At 41.8% G+C, this 14,509-nt stretch overlaps 1 protein-coding gene across 1 annotated transcript; it reads right to left on the bottom strand.

Annotated features, from left to right (window-relative positions):
• Window positions 1-541: 541 nt before the first annotated feature.
• Window positions 542-14,008, bottom strand: LOC128468209 (vomeronasal type-2 receptor 26-like). Its single transcript, XM_053449904.1, has 3 exons — window positions 13,889-14,008; window positions 1,790-1,913; window positions 542-1,458 (listed from the first exon to the last, which is right to left on the bottom strand). Exons 1-3 carry the CDS (start codon window positions 14,006-14,008, stop codon window positions 542-544), a joined length of 1,161 nt encoding a protein of 386 aa, XP_053305879.1.
• Window positions 14,009-14,509: the final 501 nt, after the last annotated feature.

Below are 14,509 nucleotides of genomic sequence, written 5' to 3'. Positions count from 1 at the left end.
AATATATTTTATTTTATTAGATATTAGTGTCCTTTAAAATATTTTCAACTATCAGTATGCAAATGATCAAGTGCAGAAGGAAATACAAAATAATTTAGGGATTCGTGTTTGGTTCATCGTCTTTTTCAGGGATGGATAAGTCTGGAGGGTCCATTATCTCAATTCCAATCATGGAATATTTTAATTGTCCCGAATCATTGACTAATTTATACTAATAAACATTATATCTACAAAATGTCTATAGAGGTTTATTTTAAACCTGTTGTGTGTGTTTTGCTTTGTGTGCTGCTGAGTTTCTCTGTTTTGCAAACATGTGGACTCCTCACCTTTGCTGTAACTAATAAAAGATAGAAGGGTTAACATAGTTGCTTTTTATAAGTAGGATCAGACTTAAAGATATGCTTCTTAAAAGTCCAGGACATTGGGGTATTGTGTGCAAAAAGGTCTTTTGATGTCTAGAAAAAAAATTTCAGATTTCTGAAATTGACCATTGACAGTTATAAGATAATACAACTTACAATGCAGAATATGGTTCTTATAACTATTTGGTTAAACCTTTAATTCTGCTTCCAAGTAAATATGTTTTTGTATTCAATTCCTGTCTCAAAAGAATTACATAGCATTTTGGAATAAATATACATCCTACAAGTCCTGCACTTGAAGCCACTATGGCAAAAATCTCTACGGTCACCATGTTCTTCCCTTTGGTGCTCAGATAGGCCGGGATCATCGCAATCCAAACGCTGCAGAACACCAGCATGCTGAAGGTGATGTACTTGGCCTCATTAAAACTGTCTGGTAATGTCCTGGCTAAAAAAGCTATAATAAAACTAACAGCTGCCAGAAGCCCCATATAACCCAGGACACAGTAGAAGGCGATAACCGAGCCCTCATTACACTGAACGATGATCTTTCCCTGATAAGAGTGCATGTCCAGCTCCTGGAATGGGGGGGAAATGGCCAACCAGGAAATATTAATGATAACTTGAATGGATGAGCAGAGCAGTACTATAGAATTGGAGACTTTCACACTGACCCAGTTTGCCCAGGAGCTGCCGGGTTTTGCGGCTCTGAAAACAATATAGATCATGATTGTTTTGCTTAAAATACAAGACACGGCTAATGAGAAGAGGACTCCAAAAGCTGTTTGACGCAGCATGCAGGTTACATCCTCAGGACGACCGAGGAACAGAAACACACAGAGAAAGCTCAGCATGATGGAGACCAAGAGGAGGAAGCTGAGGTTCTTGTTATTGGCTTTCACAATTGGGGTATCTCTGAAGACAATGAAGATCAGTAATATTACAACAGTTAAAAGACAAAACAGAATTGATACAAAAGATGAAACAGCAGCAACTGCATCCAAATATGATAGAAACTCCACCGATTTTGGAATACATCGATCCCTTTTCTCATTAGACCATTTATCACTTGGGCAAACAATGCAGTTCTCACTGTCTGAAAAATAACGCAAAGTAACATTATGCCTCAATATGTAAATTAAAAATAAAATATAATATAGTATATAGTTCCCTCCCACTGAGTGTATCCATATTAACTAATGTTAAATTACTTCTTTTTGTTTACATTTCTTAGATTTGAACTGAAAATAACAAACAAAAATAGCCCCAAATCTAATCCCCCCAATTTTCCTTTGCCTTGTTTTAGTTTCAGGAATCATATGCCTATCCCATGCGTGTTTCAAGTCACAGAGTACCAGGAGCAGGCTTCATTCCTACACACCTACTATGAGTAAATTATGTGTATGATTCTATATAATCTATTATACCAGATCTGTTGGATATCTCTCCCTCTGAGCACCGGACACAGTCGTAGCAGCAGATTTGTGTTCCAGGTCTCAGGACTTTTCGATATCCAGGCAAACAGTTCTCTGAACACTGAGACCTTGGAATCTACAAACAGAAAAAAAAATAGTTCTTGTTTGAGCCACTCTTATAAATTAGTAAAGAATAAAGAAGCACAATCACAGAATAATAGATATATCTACAAAAATATTCTAAATAAAGATGTAATTCCTTTGTTTTGAAAAATACATTAGGAGTAGAACATGATTGGATGATTATATAATTAGAAAATCATTCAACAAGATCAAAATAATTAATTGCCTTAATTCACAAGCCCCTGGTATTCCCTATTCTAATACATTTATGCAATAACCGTGCAAACAGCAGCATTTGAAAGTGTTCTCCAAGGACAGTATAATAAGTGCACATGCAGTGGACATTGTCCATGTGGTGGCTCCACATAAAGTGCAATCATAAACCTGAAGGTGCCGCGAAGATGCGGATGAAGAAGAAAATGCATGAGTGAGAGAGTGAGTGAATGTGGTCCCAGAAATGTTGCGTTTTGCATTGTTTTCGGGGGAGGGTGTGGCCTCATTTTCTCATTAAAGCCTCATTAACCCCTTGATGACAATTGCCGATCCGGGCACGTCACGGAAAATCAAGGACCGGCACGTCTTTAAACGGGTGCAGATCTATTTTCGCTTTCTGCACCGAAACGGCGTTGCTGTAGTGGCTCGACCTCGAGGCATTCAGCAACGCCATGATCGGCACAAAGGGGCCATCTCTGGCCCCTACCCGGGGCGTCAACGCCCGTTTTAAAAGCGTTTAGGAGGCGATCAACGATCGCCTCGTAAACTTAAATGGTGTCGCTGGAATGCCTCGATCAGGAGGCATCCAGCGACACCAAACACTTACCTTGGGATGGACTGTGACCGCTCTGGAGAGCGGTCACAGCCGCAGCTGCTAGTGATCTTCGCCATCAGCAAGATGGCGGCGGCCCGGGAAAAAAAACAATAAAGACGAAAAAGTTCGCTAGATGGTTTCCAGACCCTCTAGAGAACTCTGGCTCCACTTGCAGGTTGAATACAGGTACTGCATTCAACCATGCAAGTCAAAGGAGCCCAGCTTTCTAATCACAGTATGATTAGTAAAAATAAAATTAATATTTAGAAAAAAATAGTAAAAAAACTGTAAAATGTAAAAATAATTTCCCACTGATCTCACTATCAGGGGAACCTTCAAGTTGAAAAAAAATTGTTAAAAAAAGGCAAAAAAAATAAAATATATATAAAAAATATATTTTTGTGAGCAAGTCCTAAAATTAGTATATTAGCTTAAAACAATTCTCGCATGGAAAGAGTTAAAATTCTGGCATATTAAATGCCCATGGGGTGTCTACTTTTAAAAAATTTACGATTTGATGGGGTAAATTGAATGGGCCAGGTTCAACAAGGTCCCAATTAACACGGGGAAGGATGGCCACACATCTAATTTCCAATTAGAAAAATGCACACGTCCCAAATGTGGCCTTATAGTTCCCCCAAAAAATGACAAACCCATGCATGTGGGGTATCACTGCACTCAGGAGATGTTGATGAACACATATTGGGGTGTCGTGTGACAGCGGCATATACCAGGAGCTGTAAATTCATACATAAATTAGGTGTGTGGGGGAAAAATACACACACAAAAATACTAGTGCAAACTTTGAAAAAATGCTGGTGGTAAAATGTGTGCATGCAAAGAGTTAAAATACCAGCATTTAAAATACCCTGGTGTGTCTAGTTTTCAAAAATATATGGTTTATTGGGCACACTGAAATGGCCCGGCTCAAAGATGTATCAAATAGGGCATGGGCAGTGGATCCCCAAATGCCAAAGTTCAACATTGAAAAATGTGCATGCCCCAAATGTGGCCCTTTTGCCCCCAAACAGCCAGGCAAAATCATTCATGTGGGGTATCACTGCGCTCAGGAGATGTTGCTGAACACATATTGGGGTGTTTTGTGATAGTGACATATACGAGAACCTTTTAATTCATACCTGAACTAAAATGTGTGTGAAAAAAAAATGCAAAAAAAAAGACTACCACAAAGTTTGACAAAGGCTGATGGTAGAATTAGTGCTTGGAAAGGGTTAAAATACTAGCATTTGGAATACCCTGGGCTGTCTAGTTTTCAAAAATATATGATTTGATGGGGTAAATTGCATTGGCCGGGTTCAAAGATACCCGAAATGGCACATGGGGGGGAAGAATTACCAGATTTGGAAAAAATGGCTTTGAAATAGCAAAACGCTACCTGTAATAATTGCCCCATAATGTGTAGAAAAAAGCAAAAAAACATAAAAACATTGTGTATTTCTAAACTCAGGACAAATAGTAGAATCTATTTAGCAGGTTTTTTTTATTACCTTTTATAGATGAGTAAAAAAATTTTCAACTAACAGTCATTTTTTTCTAAATGTTTCACCATATTTTATACTTTTTTTAATAGAAAATAATATGATACAATCAAAACAATGTCATCTAAAGAAAAAACAATATCTAATGTGTGTGGGTTCAGTAAACGGGAAAGAAGAAAATTACAGCTAAACACGAGCAGCGCAGAAATGTTAAAACGGCCATTGTCACGAAGGGTACAAAAAGTAAAATCAGCCTTTGTCACGAAGGGGTTAAAGCCTCATTAAAGCTTGCTGCTGTGTTTTTTTAGGACTGTATATACTGACAGTAGTGATGGGAAGTTCGGATCATTAAAGTGAATCGGATCATTTCGATTCGTTCACTGAAATGATCCGATTCATGATCCGAATCTTCGGATCACTCAGTGTGACTCACAGGAGTTACTGTTTTCCAGTAACTCCGTGCAGGCACACTAACGATTGGCCCCGCCCCTTTCATTATTAATCCTCCCCCCTGCCTCCAGTGATGTCAATGAAGGCAGAGAGTCGTTCAAAGATTCGGATCTTACAGGGAAGATCACTGTAAGATCCGGATCACTGTAAGATCCGGATCATTGTAAGATCCGGATCTTTGAACGACTCTCTGCCTTCATTGGGATTCGAATCAGTCAGAGAATATCACCATACTGTTATAAATAATACATTAATAATCACTGCCCCCAGAATTTACATTCCCCTTTACCTGCAACTGCACCTTAAACTAACTTTATTAAATTAATTAAATTAACCCTCACCATTAAATTAACCCTAAACACCCCAACAACCATGACTGCCCCTAAATTAACCCTAAACACCCCATTAAGCATAACTGCCCCTAAATTAACCCTAAACACCCCATTAAGCATAACTGCCCCCAAATTAACCCTAAACACCCCATCAAGCATAACTGCCCCCAAATTAACCCTAAACACCTCATTAAGCATAACTGCCCCTAAATTAACACTAAAGACCCCATTAAGCATAACTGCCCCCAAATTAACCCTAAACACCCCATTAAGCATAACTGCCCCTAAATTAACACTAAAGACCCCATCAACCATACCAATTTATTAGGTAATTTATCTGGAGTACATGCAATTAATTTAGGGGCAGTTATGGTTAATGGAGTATTTAGGGTTAATTTCAGGGGCTGTTATGGTTAATGGGATCTTTGCGGTTAATTTCAGGGGCAGTTATGGTTGATGGGGTATAAGGGTTAATTTTATGCTGATGACTGAGGGTTAATTTAATTAATTTAATAAAGTTAACTGTAGGTGCACTTATAGGTAAAGGGGGGCAAACTCAGGGGAATCTAAATCCTGGGGGCAGTGTGAACATTATTAATGTATTTATTTATAAAAGTATGGTATCAGTAATATTCTCTGTACGATTGGAATCTCTGTAAAATTCGGATCCTTGTAAGATCCGGATCCCTGTAAGATTCGAATCATTTGAATCATTGAATCATTCGAGTCTTCGGATCATTCGAGTCTTCGGATCATTCGAATCATTGAACGAGTCTCTGACTCTATGAGTCATCGTTCCTCTGTGAATGAATGAGCTGTAACCTGACCCCAGAGTCTGTGTCTGAGTGCTCTGCAGATGAGTCACAGCTCTAGGATCAGGTTACAGCTGAATGATTCACAGACTGAACCGCTACAAATGAATCGTTCAGTCTACTGAACCGATTCATCCGGATCACTAAAAAGAACTGGATCAAATGAACGATTCGTTCATGATCCCAACATCACTAACTGACAGCTTTTCCAAGAGACTAGAGCTTTGTAGGGTCCAGTCTATGATTCCTATGTGGTCTGCATCAGGCATAGGTGCTGGGCATTAAAACCTGGAGCCTGGCGATCAGAGACTGTTGTGGAAAGAAGAATTTCCTCTATGCTCCCAGGACAAGGAGATCCCCTAAGAAAGACCTGAGGTATCCCTGAGGTAAGGGAGGAAATACTTGCCTGGACATTTGTGTGTTGTCTGGGGGAGGTTTTCCAGAGCCTGGCTTAGCGAGGTCTGGCTGGGAGGTCTGGTTAGTGGGTGTTTAGGATGGTCAGTCTTAAGTGTGACGTTTATGGCTCTCATGCTACAGGGTTTTTCACAAGTTAGAACCATTACACCGTCAAAGTGGTTTTGTTTTACCATCTTTAGGATGTATGGTGCTGGTGAGTTCATATCATTTCTGTTAAATTATTTTTAATATACTCTATGCCTGTAAAGTTTATAGAAATGTAGCTTAATTTTAATGTAGGAAAACAAAAACAATAATCCCCCCCTTACCTGGTTGTCTTTGTTCCTCCATATTGCTAAATGCGAGTCAATGATTAGCTGCTGACCATCTGGAGCCCACTCAGTGAAGTTACCCACAAGGTTTCTAAATGCAGACTTATTTGATAAAAACACCCAATTTGTAATTGTGTAATAAGATGCAAATTCTCCATGTTCATCGTAAAATGTGCGGCCCAACTGAGATGCAATTGTTATCCTTTTTATATAGCGATGCATCTGTTAAAAATGATTTAGAACAAAACAAGAGGACATTCACAGTCACAATGTAGGAGAGTTTTCTTCGTTGGATTTTGCATGTGAGCTGCAATTAGTGTTAGAATGGCGATATAACTTAAGAGGCCGCAAGTAACAATTATATAAAATATACAACAATATACAACATAAAGGCCTCTAATACGTTGCAATCATTTGCAAGGAACTCCTAGACATTAAATGCTATTTCACTTCTCTTTAATGCTGCATGTGTAATACCCTAAGCCTTTTCATGCCCTTTTTCAATTTGAAGATTGCCCCTCTTCCTGTACCATGTGTGTAATAATATTAAATACTAATAAATGTTAAAATAGGTACCAAACAAGGTACTTTCGCTAGAGATATAACTTTAAAAAAACCCTCTCTGTCCCAAGACAAAGTTCAAAAATTGCAAACAATATAATGTAATATTTAAGATAGGATTTTGCTGTCTAATAAAATTACCAAAATCTCTGTATATTCTCAAGGGATGCTGCTGATCATAAAGTAAGATTTTCCCTTCAGTGACACCTAACTTGTGGAAGAAATATGTAAAACTACAAAACAGTGGGTTTTGCTTTTAACTTTTTGATGTTCATCATTTAGTATGGATAATATTATACATGTAAAAGTCACATCACAGCAAAGACCTCTGTCCATATACACCAGGCATGTCCAAAGTCCGGCCCGCGTTCCGGACTGATACGGCCCCCAAGTGAGCCACGGGACTTGGTGTCATCAGCCGGCGCAGGGAGGAGGAAAGCGCGAGATTTGGGCTTTCCTTCTCCCTGCGCCGGCACACACAGCCACAAGGGCATCTGATGAAGAAATTGTGTAGGGGAGGGTTAGATTTCAACCCTCGTCTACAGTAACTTTAAACAGGGTTCATGTTTGACTGTAGACGAGGGTTGAAATCTAACCCTCCCCCAGTAGCGTACCTAGCGGGGAGCGGGGGACGGTCCGCACCGGGTGCCGCTCATCAGAGGGGTGCCAACTTGCCGGCACCCCTCCAGAGACGGACAGTAATGTCCGCCGCTGGAGGAGCAGGCTCGCAAGGGAGCGGTATCGGAGGTCTTTAACAGACCACCGGCTCCCTTGAGTGATTTTAAGCCGGTTCAAGGATCTCCCTTGAACCCGGCTTAAAATCACTCAAGGGAGCCGGAGGTCTGTTAAAGACCTCCGATACCGCTCCCTTGCGATCCGCGCGGCAACAGCTGTTGTGCGCCGGGGTTTGTTGTCAGATCCCGGCGCACAACACTGAAGCCGCGCCCACCGCTGTCCGTGCCCTCTGAACCCCGTGCCCTCGGAAGAAGACAGAAGAACTGAAGAAGAAGAGGAGCGAAGAGCAGGAAAAGGAGCTGTAACGAGAAAAGAGGAAAGGTAGGAAAGCATACAGTGAGAGTGGATTGGTATATGTGTGGATTGGTATGTGTGTGGATTGGTATGTGTGTGGATTGGTATATATGTGTGGATTGGTATATGTGTGGATTGGTATGTGTGTGTGGATTGGTATGTGTGTGTGGATTGGTGTATGTGTGTGGATTGGTGTATGTGTGTGGATTGGTGTATGTGTGTGGATTGGTGTATGTGTGTGGATTGGTATGTGTGTGGATTGGTGTATATGTGTGGATTGGTGTATATGTGTGGATTGGTATGTGTGTGGATTAGTATATGTGTGTGGATTGGTATGTGTGTGGATTAGTATATGTGTGGATTGGTGTGTGTGTGGATTGGTATGTGTGTGTGGATTGGTATGTGTGTGTGGATTGGTATGTGTGTGGATTGGTATGTGTGTGTGGATTGGTATGTGTGTGGATTGGTATGCGTGTGGATTAGTATATGTGTGGATTGGTATGTGTGTGGATTGGTATATGTGTGGATTGGTATGTGTGTGTGGATTGGTATGTGTGTGTGGATTGGTATGCGTGTGGATTGGTATGCATGTGGATTGGTATACGTGTGGATTGGTAAGTGTGTGAGAGTGATGGGTGTTATGCTGTACCATTTCCAATGTATTTTTCATTATATAATTATGCTCTAAAGTACATCATAACTCCCATCACTCTATACTGTTCCATACAGTGGCAGAGCTGGGAGACAGAGGCCTTGCACCCCCACCGCAGGACTCCTGAAAGTGAACTTCAAAGAGGGAGAGGGTAGATAGTTAGGAGGGGTAGATAGGGAGAAGGGAGTGAGAAGGGGTAGATAGGGCAGAAGGGAGCGAGAAGGGGTAGATAGGGCAATCATATTCCTATCATGCCAAGTCTGCGAGTGCCTCCTGGAATCTGGGTATGCCTGGGCATGATAAGAATGTGATTGCTGTTAACAATTATATATATATATATATATATATATATATATATATTGTTATTTAATTGTTTTGTCCTATTTTGGTGTGTTACTTACTTTAAATAAAAGTGTTAGATTTTTTTATGGTGTGTGTGGGGGGGTCATATTCAGTTTCGGCCAGGTAGTTTTAAAGTGTGTGTGTGGGGGGGTGCCACATACAGGATCCGCCCCGGGTGCCAAATACTCTAGGTACGCCCCTGCCCTCCCCTACACAATTTCTTCATCAGATGCCCTTGTGGCTGTGTGTGCCGGCGCAGGGAGAAGGAAAGCCCAAATCTTGTGATCTCGGACGTTGCTAGATTTGGGCTTTCCTTCTCCCTGCGCCGGCACACACAGCCACAAGGGCATCTGATGAAGAAATTGTAGGCAGTGGCAGAACTACCGGGGTCGCGACTGCGACCGGGCCCTGGAGTTCTGCCAGTCAGTGGGGCCCAAAGGGTGCCGAGCGGTTGCTGAAAACGACCGCTTGGCACCTCTTGGGCCCCCCTGACTGACAGAAATCCAGGACTCCTCTGCTCGCCGGCGCTGCCGCCGCCTGCCTCTGCGCTGCCCAGAGTGTAGTGTTGGAAGCGTGAGGTGTTTGTCTCGTCATATGCCGGCACTCAGCAGTGAAGCGCCGGCACCTGAGACAAACGCCTCACGCTCCCAACACAGGAGTTGACGGTAAGTGACCTACAAAGGGGAGTAGGGAGGGAGTGGGTAGATCGTGAGAAGGGGGGGTAGGGAGGGAGGGAGAGGGTAGATCGTGAGAAGGGGGGTAGGGAGGGAGAGGGTAGATCGTTAGAAGGAGGGTAGGGAGGGAGAGGGTAGATCGTGAGAAGGGTAGGGAGGGAGAGGGGAAATTGTGAGAAGGGGGGTAGGGAGGGAGAGGGGGGATTGTGAGAAGGAGGGGTAGGGAGGAAGAGGGGAGATTGTGAGAAGGAGGGGTAGGGAGGAAGAGGGGAGATTGTGAAAAGGGGGTAGGGAGGGAGAGGGGAGATTGTGAGAAGGGGGGTAGGTAGGGAGAGGGGAGATTGTGAGAAGGGGGGGTAGGGAGGGAGAGGGGAGATTGTGAGAAGGGGGGTAGGGAGGGAGAGGGGAGATTGTGAGAAGGGGGTAGGGAGGGGAGATAGTGAGAAAGGGATAGATGTGGTATGCCGTTTTCAATAAACTTTGCATAAAATAGTTAATTTGCATTTAATTTTAATGGTTCAGAAAATGTCAGGCAAAATGGTCGGCCCTCGCACATGTTCACTTCATCAAATCTGGCACTCTTCGAAAAAAGTTTGGACATGCCTGATATACACCAATCAGCCATAACATTATGACCGCGGACAGGTGAAGTGAATGACACTGATAATCTTGTTATCATGGGGCTTGTAAGTGGGTGGGATGTATTAGACAGCAAGTGAACCTTTCATCATCAAAGTGATGTGTTGGAAGAAGGAAAGAGTTTAAGGATATGAGCAACTTTGACAAGGGCTTAATTGTGATGGCTTGACAATTGAGTCAGGGCATCTCCACTGCAGCTCTTGTGGGGTGTTCCCGGTCTGCAGTGGTCAGCACCTATCAAAAGTGGTCCAATGAAGCAAAAACAGTGAACAGACTACAGGGTCATGGGCAGCCAAGGCTCGTTGATGCACGTGTGGGGCGAAGGCTGCTCCGTGTGGTCAAATCCCTACTGTAGCTCAAATTGCTGAAAAAGTTATTGCTGGCTCTAATAGAAAAGTGTCAGAACACACAGAGCACTAAAGTTTGTTGAATATGGGGCTGTGTAGCTACAGACCAGTCAGGGTGCCCATGCTGAGGGGTCAGCATGGGCACCCTGACTGGTCTGCAGACAAGAGCTCCTACAGTGGACACATCAGCATAAGAACTGGAAGAAATGGAAGACGGTGGCATGGTCTGATAAATCACGTTTTCCTTTTACATCAGGTGGATGGCCGGATGCGTCATTTACCTGGAGAAAACATAGCACCAGGATGCATCCATTGAGGCCCCATCTAACTGGCCTAAAGGATCTGTTGCTAACGTCTTGGTGCCAGATACATCAGCAGACCTCGACCCATCAGGACCTACACAATATTAGGCAGGCGGTCGTAATGTTATGGCTGATCTGTATATACAGTCGCTGACCACTTTATTAGCTATACTCTTTGCTAGTACTGGGTTGGACCACCTTTTGCATTAAGAACTGCCTTAATTCTTCATGTCATACTTTGCACAAGGTGCTGGAAACATTTCTCAGAGGTTTTGGTCCATATGCACATGAAGGCATGATGCAAACCTCCTGTTCCACCACACCCCAAAGGTGCTCTATTAGATTGAGATCTGGTGACTGTGGAGGCCATTGGAGTTCAGTAAACTCATGGCCATGTTTAAGAAACCAGTTTGAGAGGATTATTATTATTATTATTATTATCTTTTATTTCCAACAATTTATGCAGCACTTAATAAAATACATATATTCAAGGGGTATGACAAGACGAGAATTGACAGACAAACTGATACATTAAGGGGAGAGGGCCCTTCTCACAAGCTTACAATCATGATGGAATGGGGTGAGAACAAGCATAAGGCACAGATAAAGAGTGAGAGGTAGTGTGGAGTTGCATCAGTGACAGGAAAGTGGGTTTTGAGATGTTTCTTGAATGTTGGGAGGGTGAATGCTGAAGGTTCGGTGAAAGTAGATTCCAGAGATATGGGGCAGCCCTATTTTTATGAAGATAGCTTTGATACTTACATTATCCTCTTGGAAGTAGCCATCAGAAGATGGGTACACTGTGGTCATAAAGGGATGGACATGGTCAGCAGCAATATTGGGGTAGGCTGTCACATTTAAACAATGCCAAGTGTGCCAAGAAAATGTCCCCCGCACCATTACACCACCCCCAGCCTGAATCGTTGATACAAGGCAGGATGGATCCATGCTTTCTTGTTGTTTACACCAAATTCTGACCCTGCCACCTGAATTTCGCACCTGGTGTCAAGACTCATCAGAGTGGCATATAGGGGGTTAAAAGGCATATCATGGGGCAAAGCGGCATATAGAAGGGTACAAGGCATATCAGGGAGGCAGAGTGTCATATGGGGGGTATAAGGCATTTCTGGGGGCAGAGTGCCAAGCCTGGGGGCAGATTGGCAAATAAAAAGAAATAAAAAAAAATTCTCAATCATAGCTTTTATTAAATATGAAAAAATAGTTTACATGAATTAATAAAGAAATAAAAGTTTCTTGAAAAGAATATTGTGAAGAATCATGTGATCTCTGTTTTGTTCCACTGAATAAAATGGAACTTTTTCATCTAAAAATGTTTGCAGTAGCAAATGTTTTGATTCCAAAATCAAAGGAGGGAGGCTAACATTAGCCTTTTTTAATAAAAAAAAAAATCTCTGCTGCTGTGGACTACTCTTCCAATGATGCTCAGCCGGCATTATGGTGGACACCGGGCTGGCTGAGAATCATAGGAATTTTAGTTCACAGCTAGCATCTGCAGCTTCACTGTTGCTGCACTTCTCATGACGCTCAGCCAGCATCATGGAAGTAGTATGTCTGGCTGAGCCTTATGGGAATTCAATTCAATGTGTTGGTTATTTTTAACATGCATGACTGTGCTGACAAAAATAAAGCGTGTTTTAAGTGGCAATGCGAGCGCGACATTCTAAAGTGTGATTGCTTGTATTGGTTCCACGAGATTAAAAAAAAAAAAAAAAAAAGTGCCCCTCTTTCACATTTTGAAATGTTGGGAGGTATGAGGTGTAAAGGCTGACCAGAATTCATATTCTTAAATAAAGCCTTAGAAATTCTTCCTGTATGTCCGTCAGCGTCTGACACGTGAAGCAGTCTGTATTTCATACATACCTGGTGCTTATAGATGTTTTGGATTGTATTTCCTTTTGCGTTCTCGTTATAAAATAAGTGCATGTCATGCAAAGCTTTAACTAAAGCACTCACTGAAATAAACACCCGGGAAGAAACACCAACGGTCAGATGAGCTTTAACAAATAATTTAGGTTTCCCGCTGCAGTTACACAGAGATATTTTATAGATCTCTTCATAAAGCCTATTCTTTTCAGAATTTTCTGATAAACATTTATAATACAATATCCATATATCTTCGAGAAGCTTGTCTGCTGGACGGTTTGAAGGATGGATATTATCAAAGAAACTTCCGGTATCCGGTAGCGCTAGAGCATGCAGTTCTATGGCCAGACTGCCATTCAGGGGTTCTACAAAGAAATCTGTGAGATATTCATTGGAAGCCCAGGCAGGAGGAAGGATTAATGTTATATCTTTATGTTTGAGACACAGAGTTAAAAGCTGAAAGAGCCGCAGAGTATAATAATTTGAGCCGATGACATTAAAACCGTTTCTGACATTATTTTCATATTTTCAGATAGTTCTTGTGATAAACTAATTTTTACAGTAAAGGAAATACAAATTCCATAACTTGTCAGATACGCTCTCAGAGCCTGACTCTCTGTCTCTCCGGTGTCATCATCAACCGTGAGAATTCCCACCCAGGTCCATCCGAAATGGTTTAAAATCTTCAAAATAATTTTATGATAGACAAGATAATTTTGAACAGAGCGGAAGAAATGCGGATAAACACGTCTATCACTCAGCGCATAGTCTGTCGCTCCATAACTGATCTACAAAATGGAAGAGAAAAGTGTAAACATTCTGTGGTAAAGGTTTCTAATAAGAGCTTGGAGTCAGACATGGTTGTGATCTCACCATGAAACTGAATGCTAATGTCAGACAATACATGGAAGACCATTCAGGTTACTCACCTGTGCGTATCCATACACCCCTAGTAACTGTGCTATGGGAATGGTAGTAGTAGAATGGTGATCGCCAATAAATCCAGCCACGTTGTTAGAATTCGCACAAGAGTAATTAGGGACGGTCATGCCGCGGCCAGACAAAATCTGAAGAATGCTTTTCACAGCTTTTCTTTCATCTAAACAGGAGTCATATATATGATAACCCAGGGTAATATTTGGTAAAATGTTTGGGTCGTTGTTCAATGTATCAATGGCGAAAAGAAAGACCAGTAAATTGATGTAATCCATGGGGCTTGGGCTGTAAAGGTAGAAGAATTAGATTAAAGCAGAAGAACATAGTCAGAGGTCTGCCAGATAAAAACACTTATTAAGACTTTCTAGGAATACCATGTTACCATCAACTGACAAAGGTTCTGGATTTAAACAAATGGCAAAACAGGTCATAGGTCAATAGAGTACTAGCGTGAGTGCCGTAATTACCCTAACATTTCGGTTAACCTTTGTAGCCATTATCATGCATTTATCATGTTCTCAAAAGGGGATGTCAGCTCCTTAGTATAAAACACAATGACCTCTGTTTTACAGATACGTATTTTCTCCAATATCCTCATAATATTTTTTTAAATC

Source organism: Spea bombifrons, chromosome 1 (genome assembly GCF_027358695.1).
Source record: "Spea bombifrons isolate aSpeBom1 chromosome 1, aSpeBom1.2.pri, whole genome shotgun sequence".
Classification (NCBI taxonomy): Eukaryota; Metazoa; Chordata; class Amphibia; order Anura; family Pelobatidae; genus Spea; species Spea bombifrons.
The sequence above is the reverse complement of the archived record's forward strand: the minus strand, read 5'-3'. Positions and strand labels throughout refer to the sequence as shown.